The sequence below is a fragment of the Chiloscyllium plagiosum genome, unplaced genomic scaffold, assembly GCF_037043375.1.
Source record: "Chiloscyllium plagiosum isolate Xiang-an unplaced genomic scaffold, Cpla_swu_hap1 HiC_scaffold_17, whole genome shotgun sequence".
NCBI lineage: Eukaryota > Metazoa > Chordata > Chondrichthyes > Orectolobiformes > Hemiscylliidae > Chiloscyllium > Chiloscyllium plagiosum.
In genome coordinates this window covers 32,260,174-32,284,436 of record NW_028270155.1, presented here as the reverse complement: position 1 = coordinate 32,284,436, position 24,263 = coordinate 32,260,174, and the positions used below count along the sequence as shown (strand labels likewise).

At 39.5% G+C, this 24,263-nt stretch overlaps 1 protein-coding gene across 1 annotated transcript; it reads right to left on the bottom strand.

Annotated features, from left to right (window-relative positions):
* Window positions 1–1,235: 1,235 nt before the first annotated feature.
* Window positions 1,236–23,963, bottom strand: dbndd1 (dysbindin domain containing 1). The gene is made up of 5 exons (XM_043706770.2): window positions 23,845–23,963; window positions 23,422–23,480; window positions 10,499–10,645; window positions 5,125–5,265; window positions 1,236–2,774 (listed from the first exon to the last, which is right to left on the bottom strand). Exons 2-5 carry the CDS (start codon window positions 23,450–23,452, stop codon window positions 2,599–2,601), a joined length of 495 nt encoding a protein of 164 aa, XP_043562705.1. The 5' UTR covers window positions 23,453–23,480; window positions 23,845–23,963; the 3' UTR covers window positions 1,236–2,598.
* Between the last annotated feature and the right edge of the window lie 300 nt (window positions 23,964–24,263).

Here is a 24,263-nt window from a genome sequence, read left to right as displayed (position 1 = left end):
TGGAAAAGCACAGCAGGTCAGGCAGCATCTGAGAAACAGGAGAATCCACGTTTTGGGCATCAGCCTTCATCAGGAATATAGGGGGCAAGTGGGCTGGGAGATAAATAGGAGGGGTGCTGGGGGTGGGGGGGGCAAGGTAGCTAGGAAGGCGAGAAATAGATGCAGATGGGGGGTGATAGTGATAGGTACAGCAGAGGGTGAAGCGGATAGGTGGGAAGGAAGATGGACAGGTAGGACAGTTCAAGAGGGTAATGCCAAGTTGGAGGGTTGGATCTAGGATGGGAAGGCATTGTCTTTGGAACTTTTAACAGGCACTGATGATGTTGATCTTGAATGCCTGGCCATTTGGAATACTGGTTGATATATTTTAAAGATTGACTAGTTGTCTACGTATTCATGTATCCCTGTTGAGTTGGTGCCCTGTTACCTGATCCAGTTTTTCTAGTGGAAATTGGCCGATTTAATGGTAGCACTGGGAATTTAGCTTTTCCCTTCTGTTTGGAAAATGTGTTTGACAAATTTTATTAATTACCCAATTATACTTATGTGGTTATTTTTACACGATAAACTTAATTAGTAGTAAAATAAAAGTGAGGATTTTTGACAACTAAACATTCTGGTTATCAGCATGTTCATTCTAGTAATGTTCAATTTCTTCTTGAGAATCATAACTCACTGCACCAACCAGCTTAAGTCTACCTTTCCTAAAATTTTAAGCAATGAAACTCTGCCTCTTGTCACCTTTTCATTAGTCATTTAAAATGAGAACATGGCATCAGCTGATCATTACTTCAGAATCTATTCTATTTTTTCAACACTATATCTTCTCCATGTATCTTGGTCCTTACTTATTAGTTTCTTGATGAACAAAGAAGTTTAAGTTATAACAGCTGAATTTTAGCTGATAGCAGTATTTAAACCTTATTCCATCTTTTGATTATTTTGCATTCTAATTATTGTCACGTGGGAGACAATATAATGAACAAACCATGTATGGAGAATACTAACTCTACATACATTATCTGGTTATAAATGTGGTAAATTAGGAATATTGGTGCTTTTATGTGTGAAGGTTACCAAGCAAAGTAACATGAATAATGAAATGACATTTTAAACAAGAAACCTTCCATTTTATTTTTTTACATTCACTTGTTGAATGGTAAATGTTTTTAACTGATATGCTACGTAATAGTAACATTTTAAAGTAACTAACAAAATGATTAGTACTTGAGGCTTATTTGTGAATCTGAAGAAAGTAATTTAACATTTGCAAATAAAAACGTTTAGAGTTTCCTGAACTAAGGCAGTTCACCAGGCAGCAAATCTGTTCATGACATATTTACTGAGTGCTATTGTATGCCTTAGACTAAAATAATCTACTTCATTTGATACGCCACCTAAATCTATCTATAACATTTAAATTATATCTTCTATGTGAAGGGGAAGCTAGTATCCTTTTAGAGTATGTAAGAGCTACTTTTTCATTTTAAATCCTAATTAGGATAACTTGAAATTGGCATCCATCTTATTCAGTTTAGTTGCTAGTTTCAAGTAGTGCAATGTTTTGGTTTGCAGGTAATGACTATTGTACAACAGGAATGAAAACTTGCAAAATGAATTTCTTTGTCCAAACATGTGAATCACATGGAATCTGAGCTAGTCATTTAGCTCAGCTCAGCCTTTTTCTCTTTGAGTATGTTGTTTTTGCAAATCCAGACTTGGAGCACAATTCATTGAAAAATATAAATATTTCATAATAAATTCAGTGTGGAAAAGGAAAACCAACAATGTTATTTATGGTGGTTTTATGTTATATAACAATAATAATTTCAGTGCTAATAAAACTTCAGTAGGACTTATTGGGATCCACTTTGTTTGGTTCAGAAATTCTGCTCAGAGATGTTCCCTGGAAAATATACAGAATATCTTTTTTTTTTCTTGGTGTTTTATTCCAAGCATAACAGACATTCATTGGTACTTTCCTTTTAGTGGAAGCCTTCTTTCAATATTGTCATGGGCAAGACATTCCATACTTATTTACATTTTTACTGGTATAATTTTCCTGTTGTGCATTCATTACCTATACACACACACACATTAATTTTGCTGTGAAGAGCATATAGCAGACTGTCAACATTTTTTTATCTAAGCCTGAAATGAAGTGAAATGGACAATTTATAAGATTTTTATCACTATAGTAGCTAATTAAAAACAAATGCTAGTTAGACAAGGACTGAATGCTACTGCCTGCAAATCTATAAAACCACACTAATTCTTTTCTGTTGCAAGTTGGATTTTCTCAGAACTTATAAATCTGTCTGACTGAATTACTTGAAATAAAAAGGTTACAGTAATGGCCCATGCATGGTACCAAAAGCATAAAAACAGGCAATGGTTGATACTTTAATCTTCAATGCTTTGGCGACTTGGAGTAAAAATCCTTCACTGATACCTTAGATATCATGTAATTCACTGCAGGTACAGTTGGTGTAAATCTACTTAATTTAGCGACAAACTGAAGAATGTTTGAGAAGAGTAATGATGCAGCAGAACTATTCAGCACTGCACATTTTGCTGAAGCAAGGTCCATTCTAGTCCTTAGTGTTTTTTGTGTGTTTCAATTGTGTGAAAATGATCTGACATCTCCAATGGAACATCTGGATCACTTGGGTGCTTCCTGTCCTTGCTCTGCTCACTCTTGGCTCTTGTCCACGAAGGAGATTTTAAATGTGTTCCACATGAGATGATTGGATACATCAATGGTTGGCTCAGTTCTACAAAATAACATGTTAACATTTAGAGGATGCATCTACAGAGACATGAGCATCCCCAAGATGTAAGATTTATCTTGATACCTTGCTCACATGAGAATATTCTATTTCCTGATTTTCCCACCTTTTTAAAATACATGTGCTTAAGTGTTTGTTTGTTTTTTGGATACATACAAACGTTCATCAAGGCTCCTTAGAATGCACCTTCCAAACCCTCAGCCACTTCCATTGAGAAGGGCAAGAGCAGCAGATACATGGGAACCGCATCACCTGCAAGTTCTCCTCCAAACCAGCTGCTTGCCTGACTTGGAAATACAGAACCATTCCTTCAATATTGCTGGGTTAAGATTCTAGAGCTGCCTCCTTACCAGCATGGTGGGTGTATCTACACACAATGGATTGCAGTGGTTCAAAAACGCAGCTCATTACCACCCCATCAAGGGCCACTCTGAGAAGATCTTAGAGGGAGTACAATGTAGATTTACAATAATAAATGTTCCCTTGAAGCCCAGTTATCAGGAGAGATTATGTAAATTAGGCCTACTGTCTCCAGAATTTAGAGGATTAAAGGGTGTTTTAACCAAAGTCTTCAAGATATTAACAAGGAAATGCAGAGTAGATGAAGATATGCTATTTTAATTGGCTGTAGATTGTAGAACTGGAGGACCTAATTGGAGAATTAAGGCCAGACCATTCAGGAGTGATGTTAAGAAGCATTTCTATAGACAAAGACAAAGTTTCTGAACCCATTAAGTAAAAACATTTCTCCTAATCTTGGTCCTGTGTGGTGACTCCTTGTTTTGAAATGGTAGTGGGGAAATGATTACCTGCATGTACTTGTCTATACCTTTAAGTATTATGTAACTTTCAATGATTCTAGCTCTCAGTCTTCAAAACTCTAGAGAACACAGGCCCAGTTTGCCCAACCTGTCCTCACAGGACTATCCATTCAGGCCAGGAACAAGACTGGTAAAATGTTCAATAATATCCTTAATTCAGGAAGGGCTCCAAAGCTATATGAAATGCCTAAGAGGTGGTCTAACCAAGATTATATGCAAGAGAAGCAAGACTTCACTATTTTACTCAAATCATCTTGCTAACGTTCCATTATCCTTAAGTGCTTGCTGCATATGCACATTAGTCTTCAGTAACTTATTAACAAGGACATCCAATTCCCTTTATAATGTACTCTTTCTAATTTCTTAATTTCTTATCATTTTCCACATTTTATTCCACCGGACGTGTCATTTCACATGAATGCTTGGACTATCTTGAATGGTTTGAACTAGGCAAAGTTAGGACTGCAAATGCTGAAAACCAGAGTTTAAATTACAGAGGTGCTGGAAAAGCACAGGAGGTCAGCATGAAGGGCTTTTGCCCGAAATGTCGATTTTCCTGTTCCTCGGATGCTGCCTGACCTGCTGTGCTTTTCCAGCACCACTCTGATCTAAACCCCTTGAATGGTTTGAAGCTGGCTCCACCTTAGTACTTTCTTACAGCATCTATGGGATTTTACACACTTAATATTTGAATTTCAAACAGCCAGCACAGACACAACTGTCTGAATGAAGTTCTTCTATACAGTAGCCAATCTATGGGAACTCTGCCACTAGTATGGTAGAGGCCAAAAACAATCAATGATTTCCAGGATTGGCATTCAAAGGAAAATTTGCAGGACTCGGGATCGAGTGAGGGAATGGAACCCACTGAATTTCTTCCTGGGAACCATTTGGACTGGATGGGCATAGTTCTTAGTGCTGTAAATGACTCTGTGACTCCATGAGAAGGGAAGTTGGCCAGCAGAGTTTTGGTCTAGATAACTGTGATAGCAACAAAAATATGAACAAAGGTTTCAGCCACAGGATTAGAACAAAGATCATTATATTCTGGTATATAATCTTGCTATTACCTTATTTTTCTTCCGTTTTGAGGTCCAACCTTACACAACTGAATAAATGTTGAAAATGAAACTTCTGCTTAGCTAATGATGAACTGCACAGAGGGAAGTAATACAATAAGGGGGCGTGTGAGATGAGGTACTGGAATGGAACTAGATTAGGTGAAGCACAAGAGTAGCCTGGCCAAATGGTTTAATTCTGTGCTGTTGCTTCTCCAGAATATTTCCTTCAAATATTTTAATTTCTGACATGTTTCTGAAGGTATGGATCATAGACCAGGTTATTCAAATTCTTAAAAGAAGCTTCATTTTAATTTTAATCTCATCTATGTATCTCAAATTATTGCCTTTGAGTTTTAGTGTTCATATAAACGTAGTTCTAATTTTAGTTCCATCACAGAATGGAATAATGCTGAGTGGGGCTAGATAGCTCAGCCTGTGCTCACTGACACTGACCTGTAGATGAATCACGTGATGGATTCTCGTCATCAGAATCGGCAAACACCTCTGCAAGTTCCTGATCAGACATGTCTGTGAGTTCAGTCAGATCCATGAGGTCAAAGTGTACTTCAAGAGACGAGACGCTGCTGAGAGGCTCTGTGAATATACAAAATTATAACTGTATGGAAATATGCAAAGAATGTAGTTTGTTATACATGGAGGCCCTCCTAAATTACTGATGCCTAATCTATAAGACATTGCAATATAAAACAGATGAGTTCTGTGCAGATTGAAAAGATGTTGTAAAACCACGATTTATAACAGACATTGCCTATTTTTGTCATTATCTTGTGTGTTCCATTCGCTTGTTAGTGGTGTGTGCTGCACTTCTCTGTGGTGGGCGACAGAAGGTGAAATCTACCTTATCACAACTAAATTGTATTAGCCTATGTGCCACAGGACAGAGATGGGTAGTTCCACGTGTGCAGGATAATTGCAGTATCTGAGGCTAATTCCCAAAATGATTCATGGACCAAGTGCATGCAACTGTTTCCCTTCCAGTTTGCAGCTCCTCTCGCTGTCATTCATAATGAAGTGCCACTGAAATACAGTATGCTCAATGATTGATAGTGAATTGGCTCTACTCTCTACACTCTACTGCATGACAGTTGTCAGGATCTGCTCCTACACTTTTCTCATTTCTCCTCTATCTCGTCAAGTCTTATTCCTAGCCCTTCACAGACTTTATACATTGCCTCTTGATTTGAAGGCAGACATGGTACAAAAGGTGCAAATGTATTCATGGGATTTTATTCGTGAAAGTGCAAAACCACCTGATGAAGGAGTGGCGCTCCGAAAGCTAGTGTGCTTACAATTAAACCTGTTGGACTATAACCTGGTGTTGTGTGATTTTTAACTTGGTTTAAGTGATTTCACCCAGGTTGCTGAAGAAATGCCTGTGGGAACAAAGGAAGAGTTTGAATTATCTTCTAATCTTCTCCAAACATAAGACAGCACCCAGTCGAGAGTGTAGTGCTGAAAAAGCACAGCAGGTCAGGCAGCATCTTTCCTGCTCCTTGGATGCGGCCTGACCGGCTGTGCTTTTCCAGCACCACACTCTCGACTCTGATCTCCAGCATCTGCAGTCCTCACTTTCTCCCATAAGATAGCACCCAGAGCATCAGAGTGGCATGTAAGACACCCTTATTCAAGAAAGGTCAGAGGGTCATGCCTAGTAACTACAAGCAAATCAGTTTTATATTAGTAAGATTTTAGAGACAATAACTAGGGGAAAAGACAACATGCACTTGGAGGGAATGAGTTAATTAAATTATGTTAACATGGATTTGAGAAAAACAAATCCTGCTCAACTGACCTAACCTTTTTTTGGGAATTTGAAAAAAATGGAATGCAGTGAATATTATATATTTGAATCTTAAGAAAGTGTTTGATAAAGTAATACATATTGCTAACCAAATTAAAGGCTGGTTAACAATAGCGAGACCTCATCAAATGGGAGGCTGCATGAAAGATTTAGCTTATGGACAAAAAATATGTCATCGTAAACAATAACTTCTAAAAGTGACAGATACTTATGTCCCATAAGGCTGTGATCAATACTTTTTGACATTATTATGGTTATTGGAATAGAGTAAATTTCAAACTTTGCCAATGATACCAAACTTCGAGGTGTAACAAACGGAAAAAATGATAAAATTCAAAAGCAAAAGGGCACAGATAAACTAGGATAATGGGCAGACAACTGGAAATGGAATTTAACACAGAATGTGAGGTGATGCATTTTCCAGGAAAGATAGGAACAGGAATAAACTTAATGGCACAATTCTAAAGAGTGCAGAGGGACATCGAGATCTGGGGGTTCATGTGCGCATATCTAAGAAGGTGCAGAACATAGAATGATATGGGATCTTGGGCTTCATAAATGAAGGTATTGAATAGAAAGACTGGATAAAACTCCAGTCAGGCCAGAGAAAGTATCATTTCTGGTCACTGCATTGTTGGAAGGTTATGAAAGTCCTTGAGATGATCAAGCGAAAATTAACAAGAATAGTTCCAAAGATGAGGGCTATTAACTCCAGTGAAATTGAAGAAATTAGAATTTCTCTCATTTAAAAAAAAGAGATTGCAGGTATATTTGATAGAGCTGTGCAAGACTATTACAGGTCTTGATAAAGTAGACAAAGTAAAGCTGTTCCCAAAGCTGATTCACAGATTAAGGAACACAGATTAAAGTGTTTGTGCAACAGATGCAGTGGGGAGTGGTAGTATGACTTTTTATTTCTGCAGTGATTGTTAATGAGCTCAAAACCCCATGTTAATGAGGGTGGTGAAAGTGGAGACATTCAACATTACAAACAAAATTGTAATAAATAAAAAGAAAAAAACTTGCAGGGCTATGAGGATAGAGCAGAGGAATCAGACTGACTGTACTGCTGTACAGAGAGCCAGCATGGGGCCCATAGGCCAACTTAACTCATTCCGTGCCACGACCATGCTATGATTTAAATTTGTTTTAAATTGAGCTAAGAGATAGACACGAGTTGAAAATTGGGAAATTATTACCAAAATAGACAAAATATAAGGGACATATATACATAAGCAAGAATAAAGGAGACAATAACAGCACTGATGGGTAAGTAATATTAAAGACAAAAACTGTGAATAATTGTTTTTAAAACTAGAGGAAGTTACATGGTATCCCAATAGTTGGTGTTAGGACTCTTACTCTTCTTGATATATATTAAGTTCCTAGGTTTTGGGTGGATGACACAACATTTGAAAGTATTGTGAGATGTGAAAGGGATAGTAATACACTTCCAGAGTACACAGACAGACTGGTGATGTGACAGGGAAATGGTAGATGAAATTTAATGCAGAGAACAGCACATTTTGCTAGGAAGAGTGGGGAAGTGCAATATAAATTAAAGAATACAATTCTAAATCAAATGCAGGAGCAAAGGAATGTGGGGAAATTACATAAATCATTGAAGGAGACAAGACAGGTTGAGAAAGTTATTAATAAGGCTAAAAGGATCCTGGGCTTTATAATTAACGATGTAGGCCCAGATTTTTGACATGACAACAAGCGTCTCCCCTGTAGCAATGACAGAAGATGTTTGGAATCCTAAATTACACACTCAAATCAGGTATTGCTCATCAGGAGATGGGATTGGGGTGATCCATAGCTCTTTTGTGAAGCAGAGCCCAGTTAAGAACAGGTCTGTTCTCCATGGATAGGCAGGGTAGTCCTTTGCAAAACTGAGATATCCCTGCGAAGGGATCACCTCGGAGAAGTGGTCAGGTATTGTCACATACCCTTGTGTGTAAAAGGTGCACAAACCCCTTGGTCCATCTGACCTGTCAAGATCTATCAAAATGTTTTTATGAATGAGAGTGCTTTTCTCAACACAATGTAATCCGTAATAAAGAACGTTCAGCAATTTTTTCTGTGTGCTTGTTTACTTGGGGATTCTAGGCGAGCTTGGATAAGTGAAGGGGGAAAGGGTATTGGATGATAGTTGGCATAGGAATAAGAGGATTTGTGGTGAGAGGTAGAGGTCATTAGGGGGTATGGTTTGGTACGGATGTGAGGGTGAGGGGATTGAGAGAGGTATAGGACTGCAGGAATGTTTTATTTTGTATTATTTTAATTGCTGGACAAAAAGCCAGAGCCCCCAGGCAGATTTTCCTTCTTGGGAACTGGCAGCCTCCTCAGTTTTTTCCAGGTCACCTGGCCCAATTCCCAATCCAGTTTGCAGCCCTTCCTGACAATGCTGGGGAAAACCAGTAAAAATACAGTAACAGTTTGAAATGAATGTATCACTCGTATTGGAGCACTGTATTGAGGAATTTAAAACAAGTTAGAATGTAGAATAAAAACTGAAAGAACTGTGCATGCTGTAAATCAGAACAAAAACAGAAGTTGCTGGAAAAGCTCAACGTTTGTGAAGAGAAATCAAAGTTAAAACTCACACAGCAGGATATAGTCCAACAGGTTTATTTGGAAGCACGAGCTTTCGGAGCACTGCTCCTTTATCAGGTGGAAGGACCAGCGTTCCGAAAGCTAGTGATTAGATTAGATTCCCTACAGTATGGAAACACGCCCTTCAGCCCAACAAGTCCACACCGACCCTCTGAAGAATAAACCCCCTAGACTCATTTCCCTCTGACTAATGTACCTAACACTATGGGCAATTTAGCGCTTCCAAATAAACCTGTTGGACTATAACCTGGTGTTGTGTGATTTTTAACTTTGTACACCCCAGTCTAATACTGGCACCTTCAAATCAAGAGAAATCAAAGTTGACATTTCAGGTCCGGTGACCCTTCCGCAGAGCTGATGGTAGCTAGGAAAATATCACTTTTTCTATAGAATAGAAATCCCATCAGAGAGAGAAGCAGAACTTCTTCAGCATACACAACTCTTCGAGGCATGCCCACCTTGAAGACGTTCAGCTCCTCTCTGTCAGGGATTTCCATTCTGCACATAAACTGACATTTTCCTAGCTACCATCAGTTCTGAGGAAGGGTCACTTGACCCGAAACGTTAACTTTGATTTCTCTGGGAAAGCAAATCTTAGCAGGATTTATACACTTAATGGTAAGGTCCTGAGGAGTGTTGCTGAACAAAGAGGCCATTGAGTGCAAGTTCATAGCTCCTTGAAAGTGGAGTCACAGGTAGATAGGATAGTGAAGAAGGCATTTGGTGTGCTTTCCTTTATCGGTCAGAGTATTGAGGACAGGAGTTGGGAAGTCATGTTGCGGATGTACAGGACATTGGTTAGACCACTGTTGGAATATTGTTTGCAATTCTGGTCTCCTTCCTATCGGAAAGATGTTGTGAAACTTGAAAGGGTTCAGAAAAGATTTACAAGGATGTTGCCAGAGTTGGAAGATTTGAGCTATAGGGAGAGGCTGAACAGGCTGGGGCTGTTTTCCCTGGAGCGTCGGAGGCTGAGGGGTGATCTTATAGAGGTTTACAAAATTATGAGGGGCATGGATAGGATAAATAGGCAAAGTCTTTTCCCTGGGGTGGGAGAGTTCAGAACTAGAGGGCATAGGTTTAGAGTGAGAGGGGAAAGATATAAAAGAGACCTATAAAATAGTTTCAACTTGGATTTGAAATAAAGTGAAACTTTCCAATGGGACAAGGATAAGTAACCAGAGCACACCTGGTAAGTAACCAAGTAATTTAAGGTAATTGACAAAAGAAGCAAAGCCACTATTAGATAATTTCACACAGTCAGCTTCTGTGATCTGGAATGCATTGCCCGAAAGGATAATGGAGATTAGCTACTTGCTGCAGTATTCTTAGCATCTGACCTGCTCTTGTAGCCACTGTATTTAAATTAGGGCAGTTCATACTTACGCCTTCTCTCTACCACCTGCAGTAGCCCTGATGTGGAAATTGGGATTCCGTCTTCCTCCTCAGCAGCAACAATGTGAGATTCAGAATTAGCTGACTCTTCTTGACCCTTTGGTTTCTTTGGACTCTGTTTGCCTTTGTCAAACTCTCCTAGTTTGGGAATTGAGGGAAAGAAGAAAATATATTACTTTAAAAATGCAATAAAATTTCATCCATTAATCCCTCCTTCATTGCTCTAAAATGGTTCTTGATTCACCAAATCATCTTTTAAAATCCCTCCATGTAAGTCCCTCTAGTCACACCAATTATGAAGTCTGTCTCATGCATTCTGTATATGCATGTGTCCTGTAGAACTGAAGGCATTTACTTGTTGGATGTCAGAAAGTGACCGAGAACAGTGAGATATTTGATTGTGTCTGGCTTCTCTGTGGAGAGAATTTGTAAAACATAGCATGATTCTGGTCAGCATATAATAGACTGGATTTATTGAAAGTGTGTACACATACAGAATAAATTCAGTTGTAGAGTGAGTGTGTCTATATGTGTATCAGGTTTTGTGTGTTTATAGATAATGAGCTTGCGTGGAGGGGCCTTTCTTATTCAGAAATGTGTGCTGTGTTTCTGTATATACACTGTGTGGAAACAGCATGTGTGTATGTATTTGTGCATGCTTGCATGAATATTGAGCGTCCATATTGGAGAAACCTCAGTGTACAAATCATTTATGTAAAGCAATTTCTGTCGGACTTGCCTCCATCTGGTAAGGGTGGTAACTAATTAATTTCTCAGCTCGTAACTCATTAAATATTGACAGCTGTTTTGGCAGCAAGAATACAATGGTGTGTTGCCAATATATAACTGCACTACATGGCATGAAGGAAAAAAATCAAATATAATCCTCTCTCATTTCAACGATGGTGCATTCTACAATACAAAGAAACCATAGTAACAAAGATTCAATATATTAAAGTCCAAAAGAGAAACAAACAAAACCACGCAGAGTAGGATGATAAAAGCAGCTGTACACAAGACCAAATATATAATCCATTATTTCTGTACTGTTGATAAGGTTACTAGGAAGAAAAATTAATAATTTAATATTCGTTTACCTCAGTCAAAAATTATCTGTAAAACTTACTAAACACATAAAAATCTCTCTGCTTTTGACAGAACGTTAAGATAAGCGATAAATGTGCTGCAGTGTTTAATGGCCCTATTATTAGTAAAATCATAATCCTTTAAGAACACCTTCTTTGAAGCATTAGCAGGTATTTATTAATTAAATATGTAAAGGTATAGCAGTGTATTGGCTTTTTTTTTAAATGAATATGCTAATATTGTGAAATGCTGAAAAACACATAAAGTTTGCCAGCATCTGTGTAGAGAAAATTCCTCATAGCAAGCAACATCCAAGAGGATCTGCACTGTATTCTCACTAAGGACTCAATGTCATTGCTAAGTAATGAAGATTCCAATACTACATACCAGTCTTATTAAAATTATACATATTTTTATAGTTATTTTTACCCTTATGTTCTGTAGCTCTAGTGCTAAAGATTTTTATTGGATATGTTAACTGTCTCATCAACCTGATTTTTCATTGTTAATACCATGTGAACCTGTATCTCCAAATCCCATTGCTCTTCCACAGCACCATGACTGTGTAATGTTTGCCTTCCCTCTTTCACCAAAATATATCACCTCACATCTACTGTCATTGATACTGAATTCCACCTATAGATTTTTTTTAGTTTTTTTTTTCTCATGTTGTCAATATCCCTTTACAGCTTCCTTTGATCTACAAAAGAGCTGTATTTTATATTTTGGTAGCCTCTGTAAATTTTGATGTCACTTTCCTTAGGACTCCAAATTGTTAATATTCACAAATACAGACAGTAAGAGAACTGACCCTAAACTGAATCCATTGAAATCTCACTATTTTAATCTAATGATTCCAGAAACCCTGGCCAGCCCCAGGAGAAACTGTGTGGATAGGCTGGGGTATCTATAGACCTCAGGTCTTCTGTAGGCTTCTAGTTCAGCAGCTAAGCTGCTTGCACAAAGCCAGTATAAGTATACAGTTTAGGATTCAATTGTACCAGGAGGTCCTGACTATAACTTTAACTCCAACTTGTATATGGAAGCCATTGCATGTTGCTTGCTTAACTGAACCAAATCAGAAGAGGACCCAGACATAAAGAGAGTGAGGAAAAATATGTTTTTCTTTGTGGAGATAGAGGATTCCCACAAGGGAAGATTAGGTCTTTCCAAACTATTGCCCCCTTTTTGCCAGGAATTAACATCGAACCCTTATTCTCTATTTTCTTCCTTCTCACTAATTCTTACTTCAGTTTGCTGGCCTGCCTTTACTTTATCTACCTTACTTTATCTCTTGTGTTTCTCCATGTGATACCTTGTCAAACGTTTTTCTAAAGGTCAGGTATGGTGCGTGCATACACAACATTTTCCTTACTTAACTTTATCATTACCCACAAACAAGGAATTGTATGAGGCTTATCAAGCATGATTGCCCATCTTGACACCTGCTCTGGCTACTTCTGTTCTTCATACAAATGTTGATAGACTACTGTGAGTTCCCAACATTTACTGGTTTTATCTTGATGTGACAGTGAGTTGTTCATTCTGTGTTCCACAGTTATTACATATTTATTTTCTGCAGCATCAATTGAGGAAGCAGTCCATTGTAATGTAATGATAGTCTACATCAAAGATGAAAAGCAAGACTTTCCTAAATTACATAAAGGAATTGATAATTCTGCATGAAAGGATATTTTAAATTTTATCTTATATTAATTTGTTACTTACCGCATTGATTTTGACCTTGTGTCAGCTGTAGCCCAGTGGGTAGCACTCTTGCCTCTGAACCACAAGATTCTGGATTCAAGTCCCACTCCAGGGGTGAACATATAAAATGAAGGCTGACACTCTAATGCAGTACTCAGGGAGCTCTGCATTTTTTTTAGATAGCATATTACATTGAGGTCTCATTTGCCTGCTTTTTTTCCTATTATTTTATGGGATATGGATGTCACTGGCAAAGCCAACATTTGTTGCCCTTGAGTTAATTGGCTCTCTAGGCCATGACGGAGGGTAATTAAGAGTCAACCATATTGCTGTGGATCTGGAACCACATGTCGGTCAGGACAATTAGGGAGCCAGGTTTCCTTCCTGTTATGACACAGGGATAGAAAGCCAAACTAAATCAGCCTATCTATCACTGGACTCACAATACAGGGAAATTAAAATATTAAATAAACCTGAAAACTGGTCAATTGTTCCTAACCAGAGTTTATGAATAATGGATCTTGGACACCAAGTTTATATCTTAAACAAAAGTTAACAATTTATTGTCACAAAGATAATTTTAGCAAAACAGAGATAAACTACAAGGCAAACTAATTAATATCTATGATCTAAGCCCAATCTTCTTTGAATATAAACACCATCTTACACACAGACTGACAGACCCAGTTAGGTATACATTTTTCTCAAGATAAAAGAATTATAATTTGCCAGTTGAATACTACTTCAACAATGAATACCAGGGCTTTCATAAAATCCTCTGAAGATTGTTTGTGTTACATACATGTAGGACTGTGTATCTTGATTGAATTCCAAAATCAACAATTTCTGCAAACTGCTGGAGACTTTTACTTGTTTCTTACAATCTGGGGTTCTTTTCTCAGAACTTCAATACGTTAAAAACTGGGGGATAACTAGAGTTAAGCAAAACCAAAAAAGCTGCTTCCCAGTCCAGTAGTTTCTAAAGCAAAATCGCCTCCTGCCTAAAATCCCAGTCAGCAGCAGTTCACATGTTTCTTTCTGTTTTAACATTCTCCCTCAATTGACCAATTCAGCATCTAACCAGCTGCCAATCCCTGAGCATGACAACATCTCTGTGCTGAATTGTCTACAATGTCCTTGGAACCAACATAAAGCATTATCTTTCCAGGCCAGTTCCCAACAGCAAACACCACTCTTTTGTTCTCTCTTTCAAATCAAGCTGCTGTTCAAAGTTCAATTCTCAACTAACTCACAATTCTAAACCAAAAATGAGAAAAAATAGTGATGGTCTCAACATAGTGATGTGTAAATAGTGATGTGTAAATGAATAGGAACGGTTTGGAGGGATATGGGCTGGGTGCTGGCATGTGGGACTAGAATGGGTTGGGATATCTGGTCGGCGTGGACAGGTTTGACCGAAGGGTCTGTTCCATGCTGTTCATCTCTATGACTCTATGACATTAGTAAACCAGATGGGCTTTTATAACAATGAACAATGGTCGCATTAGATATTTTATAGAGTCATAGAGATGTACAGCATGGAAACAGATCCTTTGGTCCAACCCGTCCATGCCAACCAGATATCCTAACCCAATCTAGTCCCACCTGCCAGCACCCGGCCCATATCGCTCCAAACCCTTCCTATTCATATACCCATCCAAATGCCTCTTAAATGTTGCAATTGTACCTGCCTCCACCACTTCCTCTGGCAGCTCATTCCATATCCGTACCACCCTCCGTGTGAAAAAATTGCCCCTTAGGTCTCTTTTATATCTTTCCCCTCTCACCCAAAACCTATGCCCTCTAGTTCTGGACTCCCCCACCCCAGGGAAAAGACTTTGTCTATTTATCCTATTCATGACCCTTACAATTTTGTAAACCTCTATAAGGTCATCCCTCAGCCTCCGACACTCCAGGGAAAACAGTCCCAGCCTGTTCAACCTCTCCCTATAGCTCAAATCCTCCAACCCTGGTAACATCCTTGTAAATCTTTTCTGAACCCTTTCAAGTTTCACATTATATTGAATTCCAATTTTACCATCTGGCATACTGTAATGTCAATCTATAACCCAGAATATTAGCCTCTGAGACTCTGGATTACTAGTCCAGCCACATTACCGCTCCCTTACTGCCTCCTTCAAAAGGTTTAATTCCTTTGCACCCTAAAGGAGGATAACTACCCTTTGTGTCATGGTCATTACTATTTCCAGTCAACATCACAAAAACAGATTATCTGTTCATTATCATATCATTAACCACACTCACAAATGTCTGTGGAATATAAATGTTAGTCTGTGATGTTGCCACCACCAACATCGCATATTTGTGGCCTTATACCTGGAGGAGAGGATTGTATGAATCACAGCCTTCTCAGTAGTTATCAATGTTCTTTGATAGTTGTCAGAAGACAGGAGGATTCCTTTTGTTTAATGGACAGGTTAATTGTCTATATACCCCTCCCTGACTCTGCTACAAGCCAAAAAGCATCATGTCTATAAAGAATTTATTTAGTCACTAATAAAGAACTCCGTAATTTAATCTATGAATTCTTTAGTACATCACTTACTTAGCCTTTGTTCATAACAAAATATTATCTGCTCCCAAGTGATTATGCATTTATATTTCTTGCACATAATCTTGCTAATGCTATATATCTATGTATCTACCAACTGGGAAATTAAAGTCATGTTGATGATTTTCTGGCACAATAACTGTACAGCAGAGAAGGAACAGTTTAGAATGTGGTCTCTGTTAATTTAGCCAGTTATTTCCACACACATCTTCACATCCAGTCTCTAAATTCAGTAACTCTTTGAAAAGGGGAAACAAGGATCGCAACTCATGTTTCAACTGTGCTTGTTTATTCTGATGCCGGCAACATGCAAACTACATGCTGTCTGCCCATTTAAACAAAAAGAACATACAGTGAGTACTAAGTAGATTGTTGTCAACATGCCAATGAGAGCAGGAAGTATTCAATCATGAGGATGCCAGCACAAATTCAAGACCACCTGCTGTCCTTAAAAGCGAGCCTGCACCTCTGACTGGAGCAAGTGCTGGTGCATTTTAAAGCAAGCTTGCAGAATATAAATGAAACATTACCTCAAATAAGGTATTGGTTAAATTGAGCTGTTGTATAATGAACAAGGCAGGCTTAAAAATTTCCCATGAAATGGGGTCTTTGGCTATAAAAGTTTGAAAAATGCTCTAAAAGATTATTAAAGATGCAGCTACTTTTCAATTTTCAAATAGAAAGTGAACAGATTGGAAGCTCAGATCAGAAAAATAAGGAAAAAGAATAAACTGGGCTTTAGTCAGCAAAGGATTGGCATTACTGATTAGCAAGTACAATATAGGTTAATTATTAAAGAGAATCAATCCTAGGCAAGATAGATCAGGCCTGCTAAAGGAAGGCGAATGGGGGAGAAAATCAGTGCAGTGAGTGCATTTGTGTTTATATATGCTCTACTCTGCTGAGCCTGTTTCCCCTTTCAAATTGCTTCCATCAATAAGCCAAGACGGCCCAACTGCAAAGGCACTGGGACCATACAGTGGTAAATTCCAGGCATCTAACTCTTAGGATCTGGATGCAGTACCACAAGAACTTCAAGGTTTGGTCTGCATCACTGAATGATACTTCAAATTCCAGATCCCAGTAATTGTGCAGCTTTCCTTGCATGTTGCTCAATACACCACACCTTGTTAAATAGCTTGTCCTACTCTACATGCCTCTCTACTCAGTCTCCTTGTTAGTTGTGGTTGTTTGCAAGGGAATTGCAAACTACTGTACCCATGTCTGCAAGCATGTGACCTTTGCAGAAACCTTGAGGTCTGGTCAAAATCCTTCAGCATGTGCCAGGCTAGTCCCTGTGGATTTTAGCAAAATTAAATAACTCTGTGGTGTAATGAATAACTTAGTAAAAAGAGACAACTGCATTGAGTTTGGCATTTGGAAAGATTATCTTAATATATTCTAACAAATGGTAAACAGATTAGATTCCCTACAGTATGGAAACAGGCCCTTCGGCCTAACCAGTCCACACTGACCCTCTGAAGAATAACCCACCCAGACCCATACCCCTATATTTACCCCTATACCTAACACTACGGGTAATTTAACATGGCCAATTCACCTGACCTGCACATCTTTGGACTGTGGGAGGAAACCGGAGCACCTGGAGGAAACCCACACAGACACGGGGAGAATGTACAAACTCCACACAGACAGTCGCCCAAGGCTGGAATTGAACCTGGGACCCTGGTGCCGTGAGGCAGCAGTGCTAACCACTGAGCCATCGTGCCGCCCCCATCTTAAAAACAAATTAACTTTTTGCCGAATATAATCCCGAATGAAACTTGTCCCACTTCCCTGATCCAAACAGAGCAGATGAAAGCATAGCTTAGAAGCTAGTGTTACGGGAGAAGGATTCACACTTTTGGATCATTGGAAGCTGTTTTGGGGTAGAAGTGCCCCATACAAGAAGGAGGGATTGCACCTGAATTGGAAGGGGTCTAATATACTGGCAGGGAGATTTGCTAGAGCAGCTTGGGAAGATTTAAACTAGTAAGGTGGTGGTGGGTGAGGGGGGGATAGAGGGGGTGGGACCCAGGGGGAGAGTGAGGAAAGATTTCAATCTGAGACTGGTACAGTTGAGAACAAAGGAGAGTCAAAGTCAGGGCAGGCGGGGAAAAGCAGATAACAAGGTAGGACTGATAAATTAAACTGTATTTATTTCAATGCAAGAGGCCTAACAGGGAAGGCAGATGAACTCAGGACATGGTTAGGAACATGGGACTGGCATATCATAGCAATTACAGAAACATGGCTTAGGGAAGGACAGGACTGGCAGCTTAATGTTCCAGGATACAAATGCTCCAGGAAGGACAGAAAGGGAGGCAAGGGAGGAGGGAGAGTGGTGTTTTTGATAAGGGATAGCATTACAGCTGTGCTGAGGGAGGATATTCTCAGAAATACATCCAGGAAAGTTACTTGGGTGGAACTGAGAGATAAGAAAGGGATGATCACCTTATTGGTATTGTATTATAGATTCCCTAATAGTCAGAGGGAAATTGAGAAACAAATTTGTAAGGAAATCGCAGTTATCTATAAGAATAATAGGGTGGTTATGGTAAGAGATTTTAACTTTCCAAACATAGACTGGGACTGCCATAGTGTTAAGGGTTTAGATGGAGAGGAATTTGTTAAGTGTGTACAAGAAGATTTTCTGATTCAGTATGTGGATGTATCTACTAGAGAAGGTGCAAACTTGACCTACTCTTGGGAAATAAGGCAGGGCAGGTGACTGAGGAGTCAGTGGGGGAACACTTTGGGGCCAGCGACCATAATTCTATTCGTTTTAAAATAGTGAGGGAAAAGGATAGACCAGATCCAAAAGTCGAAGTTCTAAATTGGAGATAGGTCAATATTGACGGTATTAGGCAAGAACTTTCAAAGGCTGACTGGGGGCAGATGTTCGCAGGTAAAGGTACGGGTGGAAAATGTGAAGCCTTCAGAAATGAGATAACGAGAATCCAGAGAAAGTATATTCCTGTCAGGGTGAAAGGAAAGGCTGGTAGATGTAGGGAATGCTGGATGACTAAAGAAATTGGGGGTTTGGTTAAGGAAAAGAAGGAAGCATTTGTCAGGTATGGACAAGATAGATTGAATGAATGCTCAAAAGAGTGTAAAGGCAGTAGGAGTATACTTAAGAGGGAAATCAGGAGGGCAAAAAGGGAAAATGAGATAGCTTTGGCAAATAGAGTTAAGGAGAATCCAAAGGGTTTTTACAAATACATTAAGGTCAAAAGGGTAACTGGGGAGAGAATAGGGCCCCTTAAAGATCAGCAAAGTCGCCTTTGTGTGCAGTCGCAGGAGATGGGACAGATACTAAATGAGTATTTTGCATCAAGGTTTACTGTGGAAAAGGACATGGAAGATATAGAATGTAGGGAAATACATGATGAAATTTTGAAAAATGTCCATATTACAGAGGAGCAAGTGCTGGATGTCTTTAAATGCATATAAGTGGATAAATCCCCAGGACCTGATCAGGTGTACCCTGACACTCAGTGGGAAGCTGGAGAAGTGATTGCTGGGCCTCCTACTGAGATATTTGTATTATTGATAGTCACAGGTGAGGTGCCGGAAGACTGGAGATTGGCTAAGGTGGTACCACTGTTCAAGAAAGATGGTAAGGTCAAGCCAGGAAACTATAGACCAGTGAGCCTGATGTCAGTGGTGGGCAAGTTTTTTTTTTAGATTAGATTAGATTACTTACAGTGTGGAAACAGGCCCTTCGGCCCAACAAGTCCACACCGACCCGCCGAAGCGCAACCCACCCATACCCCTACATTTACCCCTTTAACCTAACACTACGGGCAATTTAGCATGGCCAATTCACCTGACCCGCACATTTTTTGGATTGTGGGAGGAAACCGGAGCACCCGGAGGAAACCCACGCAGACTTGGGGAGAACGTGCAAACTCCACACAGTCAGTCGCCTGAATCGGGAATTGAACCCGGGTCTCTGGCGCTGTGAGGCAGCAGTGCTAACCACTGTGCCACCGTGCCGCCCACGGAGGGAATCCTGGGGGACAGGATATACATGTATTTGGAAAAGCAAGGACTGATTAGGAATAGTCAACATTGGTTTATGCGTGGGAAATCATGTCACACAAACTTGATTGAGTTTTTTGAAGAAGTAACAAAGCGGATTGATGAGGGCAGAGCGGTAGATGTGATCTATATGGACTTCAGTAAAACATTCGACAAGGTTCAGATGGGAGACTGATTAGCAAGGTTAGATGTCATGGAATACAGGGAGAACTCGCGATTTGGATACAGAACTCAAAAGTAGAAGACAGAGGGTGATGGTGGAGGATTGTTTTTTGGACTGGAGGCTTGTGACCAGTGGAGTGCCACAAGGATCGGTGATGGGTCCTTTTCATCATTTACATAAATGATTTGGATGTGAGCAAAGGAGATATGGTTAGTAAGTTTGCTGATGACACCAAAATTGGCAGTGTAATGGACAGCGAAGAAGGTTACCTCAGATTACAACAAGATCTTGATCAGATGGGCCAAAGGGCTGAGAAGAGGCAGATGGAGTTTAATTTAGATAAATGGGCGGTGCTGCATTTTGGGAAAGCAAATCTTAGCAAGACTTATACACTTAATGGTAAGGTCCTTGGGAGTTTTATTGAACAATGAGACCTTGGAGTGCAGGTTCATAACTCCTTGAAAGTGGAGTCACAGGTACATAGGATAGTGAAGAAGGCATTTGGTATGCTTTCCTTTACTGGTCAGAGTTTTGAGTACAGGAGTTGGGAGGTCATGTCGCGGCTGCACAGGACATTGGTTAGGCCACTGTTGGAATATTGCGTGCAACTCTGGTCTCCTTCCTATCGGAAAGATGTTGTGAAACTTGAAAGGGTTCAGAAAAGATTAACAAGGATGTTACCAGGGTTGGAGGATTTGAGCTATAAGGAGAGGCTGAACAGGCTATGGTTGTTGGAGGCAGAGGGTTCACCTTATAGAGGTTTATAAAATCATAAGAGGCATGGATAGGATAAATAGACAAAGTCTTTTTCCTGGGGTGGGGTAGTCCAGAACTAGAGGGCATAGGTTTTGGGTGAGAGGGGAAAGATATAAAAGAGACCTAAGAAGCAACGTTTTCACACAGAGGGTGGTATGTGTATGGAATGAGCTGCCAGAGGAAGTGGTGGAGGCTGGTACAATTGCAACATTTAAGAGGCATCTGGATGGCTATATGAATAGGATGGGTTTGGAGGGTTATGGGCCAGGTGCTGGCAGGTGGGACTAGGTTGGTTTGGGATATCTGGTCGGCATGGGCGGGTTGGACCGAAGGGTCTGTTTTCGTGCTGTATATCTCTATGATTCTGTGTTACTTGTCGAGTTCAATTTCTGGACAATGGCAATCCCTACCAATGGCAATATTGATGATAAGAATTCGTTGATGGTAAATGTTGTTGAATATCCATGACAGTTAGTTAGAACCTCTCTTATTAAAGTTAGTCATTGCCTGCCACTTGTATGCTACAACTGCTACTTGTTGCATCAGGGTCCTGCCATGGACTGTTTCAGTATATGAAGAGTTGCAAAGGGTGCTGAATTTTTTTCAATCATTCATGAGCATCCCACTTCTGATTTTATGATTGAGGATAGATCCCTGACAATGGAGCTAGGCTGACAGAATCTAGGAAGAAACCTAGAGAAACTCTTGCAGTGATGTTCTGAGTGATAAATATATGGATAATGCTTTCACTGACAGATATCAGAGGTAGGGGGTGGAGACAGGCAATGATTAAAGTTGACAATAGTCAGTCTTTGTGGGGAAGGCTTGAGGAAACTCATGGTCAATTTGGAATTACATCAATCTGATTCGGTCTGACACAGTGACCCGAGACAATGGCTAGAATTGTTGTGAATGTATAGAATTTGTGTCCATTACTGAATACAATGGCTTCAATCATTTTAATATTTAACTGGAGGAAACCACAACCTCTTGAAGACTGCAAGACTGATCACGGCACAAGCTGGAAAGCAGCTGACTGCTCTATAAATGCATGAACAGAAGGGAACTTACATGGATAAACAGAATTATTTCTCTTGTGGTGTTCACTTAGACAAGCAAAGGTTTATGTTTGCAACACAGTTATGGTGCATTCTCTGATCCATCTTTTACATGTACTTTTACATATCAGTAATATCCATTGTTCCTACTTTGGACAGGAGGAAATGTAGTTCATATTTCTGTTCCCAACAGTTTTGCCTTTTATACAAATTAAATACCATTTGTGTAAGGCTTTGTTGAAGTGCTGTATAATTCAAGTTGTTCATCTCCATGTCTCCACTAATTTTTCTCCTCTAACGCTTGTGATCCAGGAGTATATTTCCAGACAACCAGATGCCCCAGTCAGGCAGCAGAGATGAGTATTCACGAATTACTCCTCATTGCAATGCAGCTAGGAGAGTGCAATGCAGTCACAGTTAAGCCCAGTCTTTCCTTACTCTGTTTCCAACCTCCAAATGTGAATGTTCTAGCAGGGACCACAGGTCAGCTGTTGGTAACAGAAGTATGAACTAATTTTCCTCCAGTCCAAAGTAGGACAATGGATATTACTGAAGTATAAAAGTACAGCGCAGTCAGTTACAATCAGTTTCTGCCATCTTGGGTTATAAAAGGAGAAAATCGGCCAATATTCCCCCCTTTTTCATCTTAACAAACAGGTGGTTGAGAATGGGATTTGGTTCAGCTGTGGTGGTCCACGTGGTTAAATAGTTTGTCATTGCTCAAGTCAAAGTTCAGGTGAATAACGGCAGAGTGCTAGAGATCACTAGTGGCACCAATAAAACCAACCCTCAACAATGAATCAATACTTTAAGCAAATAATATATTGATGTGGATAACACATTGACTTTCCTCACCACACACACACACACAGACACCTCGGCACCCAACCATAGTGTTCTAATCCAATTCTTCTGTCTCGTTACTGTAACCAACATTTTTAAATATGCATTAAATGAAACATTTTTTAAAATAAAAAGAAAATCCTTAGAGTTCAACTTATAGCAGCCCCAAAATATAGACATACTCTTCAGGGACTGTGTAGTTTTCAAATTGTTAGAAATCACTGAATTAACTGTCTTGAATGAATAGTTTATTTTGAATTAAATCTGCGGAAGACCAATTCTTACTGATTGATATTAAAAAGCGACTACATGAAATGTCAATAAAATTTAAACAAGCTTTTGACCGTTATTGAGCTCGATATTAGACTAGGAGTTCATTTAGGAATATGTTTACAGGATAGTTGTTTTGTAATAAGTGAACATTAAAACAAAGATATGAATGTAAATGCTTAGGGGCGCAACCCTTTCATTTTGGACTCGCGCTGAAGAGATGAGTAAACTGTTTCTTTCCAGTTTGTATGTCACAAATATTCTTGACTTGACAATGAATCCACAAACCATATTTTAATGAGTATGACTTCTATACATAACGTGTGGTGAAAAGCATATTCACCTCTGCAGGTTACAAAGAACTTCCAGATCGATATAAAGGGTTAATTCTGTTTTTGTGTAAGAAGCTCCTTACCCTGAGCTACTGCCCCTCCTTGTTTCTCCATCCAGACAGTCTGACTCGATCCCACCTTCCTGCAAGCACCATCAGAAGGAAAGAGAAGAGAGAAAAAAGGCGAGTCCGTAAGAATACCGCTGTAGTGCCAAAGATCAACGCCAGCCGGATCTCAAAGCAAGCATGTCATTTTCAAAGACCTGAGCATTGCACCAGCACACACAAAAAACAATGCAATGGAAGCATATCAGATTGCAAATTGGGAGATTAGAGTGCAAAGTAAGCATTGCATTGCAAATGAGGAGGGGGGGGGACTGCAGACGGTCTCTGGCAACCAGCCCAGAGAAATTGTGACTGGGGTGTACCATTCAAAACGATATCTCACTCATGAATCACGTAATTCCTCACTAGTATTGCGGCCAAACTCTGAATGAATTTACTTACACATCGTGGTATCATGCAGAAGTAGAAAAAAATTGCAGCTTTTCAACGTTAAACTACCAATCATTCATATGGACTACACCATCTTTTGTTACATTGTCCCACAGGGATATTTTTTAACATCGTCTGTGGTGGAGCTTTTTCTGATAGTTTTCCCTGGTAAAAATGTGACTTACGTTAAGCATCATGTCTGGTCAGGGGTCAGTTTATTTCCCAATTAGAGCTGAAAGTCACACGCACTATGGTTTCAATTCCAAGCACTCCAATAAAAAATATTTTTCAGGGCCAGTGCTATAATGTAACTGGAGAGGGTGGGAAAATAACTTAAAATGCAGCGCCATTCCACAAATACTGTTTTGACTGAATATGTGAACTCTTAAATTACATGTAGACAATAGATTGGTCTTATGATGTGGAGAGAA

What these genes read in the sequence shown, in the direction of transcription:
- dbndd1 (XM_043706770.2), bottom strand. Translation starts at nt 23,452, where the DNA reads ATGGAGAAACAAGGAGGGGCAGTAGCTCAGG. An exon ending in GCAGGTGGTAGAGAGAAGGC is followed by an intron (nt 5,266 to 10,498) that starts GTAAGTATGAAC and finishes GTATATTCACAG; the next exon opens with AGCCTCTCAGCAGCGTCTCG. An exon ending in ATCACGTGATTCATCTACAG is followed by an intron (nt 2,775 to 5,124) that starts GTCAGTGTCAGT and finishes GTTATTTTGTAG; the next exon opens with AACTGAGCCAACCATTGATG.